General features: G+C 35.1%; 1 protein-coding gene across 1 annotated transcript in view; it reads right to left on the bottom strand.

The window, feature by feature from the left end:
- Nucleotides 1-1,584, bottom strand: part of SCAI (suppressor of cancer cell invasion) — a gene marked incomplete at its 3' end in the record, with an annotated part of 95,776 nt that overhangs the window by 53,556 nt on the left and 40,636 nt on the right. Inside the window, 1 exon segment of the mRNA XM_008569976.1 lies at nucleotides 576-671. Coding sequence (XP_008568198.1) covers nucleotides 576-671 — 96 coding nt within the window.

Raw genomic sequence — 1,584 nt, 5'->3', positions numbered from 1 at the left:
AAATACCCTCCAATTCAGCAAGCTTTTGAATTTTTCATAAGACTTCAACTAATCATTCAATTAAATTCAAAAAGCATTTATTAAATATCTATTTAAAGTAAGTTGAAATATAAAAAGAAACTACTGTGAGCTATGTTCATGAAAATTAAAAGCAATACCCACTCCCCCAACACCTTTGGCCAGTAAACAACATGTATTTTGGAATAAAACTATGGATCATCCCACCTATGTTAGAGATAATCTGAACCATTCCAGATATGACATTGTCTTAAAATGTATTGAATCTGACACTACATTTTAAAATCTTAAATAGGAAAAAAATCAAACGTTTTTTCATTTGGGTCATGAAGATGAAATACATCATTTAAAAACCCCAAGATAAAAAGCACTGAGTTAAAACAGAACAAAACAAAACAAAAAAACCAAAACCACTGACAGTTACATCAGTTACAGTTATTTCATGTTATATTATGTTACATTATGACATATATTAGTTATATTATGACAGTTATATCAGTACAGGTCAAAACTGTGACTAATATAAAGTGGACCTTCACACTATAAGACTCCTTTACCGATGCTGCTGCTGGAACTTCCAGAGTTTGGTGTAAACATCAAAAGTTCTTCCAAAATAGGACTGCCACTGTTTCTGTCCATATTGTGGCAAATCTCTGTAACAACAAACATATTAATTTTTAATCTCTTTTGCTGTTTGCAAATTAAGTCTTGTGATGGTATAAACTGGATAGATTTAAAGTACCTGCATCAAGTCTTTCTTTACAAAAAAAAGTTCTAATTTTTGGAGCAGAAAGTAGTTCCATAACAAGGGTCCAGGACATGTTCTTTCCTATTCTTCCCCTTACCTCTGACCACTCATTGTAAGTGTCCTCGCCCAAAAGGTTTCTAACACTCTCTTTGCTCTCCCTGGATGATCTTATTCATACTCACCCAAATACTGGCAACTTCCAAATGTTTCTCTTAAGAACTCAGCAGTTTGAAAAACATTGCTGAAGGGAATATATCTACTGTCTATAGATGTGAGTGTGCAGGTGGTATCACTGATCTCAACTATTCTGTCCCCTCCTTATGAGAAAGATATTATCTCTGTCCTTGGGCCTGGTGACATACAGAACATGTCTCTGAGACAAATACTCTCCATCATACAAACGTTGGGCCTGGCCATATTAACTTGCTTGAGGTGGTATTTCATACCGTTTTATTGTCTGGGGGCAAAGGATGTATATCCTTCCAAATTTTAAACTGATACACAGGTACAGTATTTTTCTTGTTTAATAAACTTTTTTCGCTTTCTATATCAGGAGTATTTTTTCATGTTAATATATATACATGAACAGCACTATCATATACATACATGTTCAGAATTGGCAGAAAGACCACACACACAAACACTTGTATACATTTTTTGTTTATGCAGTGTAGGAGGCATAATTTTATGGGAATGAGATAGCTACAGAGCAGGAGCAAATACTGGTCTCTATGGGGATCTGAACTCTTGACCTTGGTGTTGTAAGGCCACACTCTACCAACTGAGCTAACTGGCCAGCCCCAAGCAAGGGGTGGTTT

The sequence above is a fragment of the Galeopterus variegatus genome, unplaced genomic scaffold (assembly GCF_000696425.1).
Source record: "Galeopterus variegatus unplaced genomic scaffold, G_variegatus-3.0.2 Scaffold549, whole genome shotgun sequence".
In the NCBI taxonomy this organism is placed as follows: domain Eukaryota; kingdom Metazoa; phylum Chordata; class Mammalia; order Dermoptera; family Cynocephalidae; genus Galeopterus; species Galeopterus variegatus.
The sequence above is the reverse complement of the archived record's forward strand: the minus strand, read 5'-3'. Positions and strand labels throughout refer to the sequence as shown.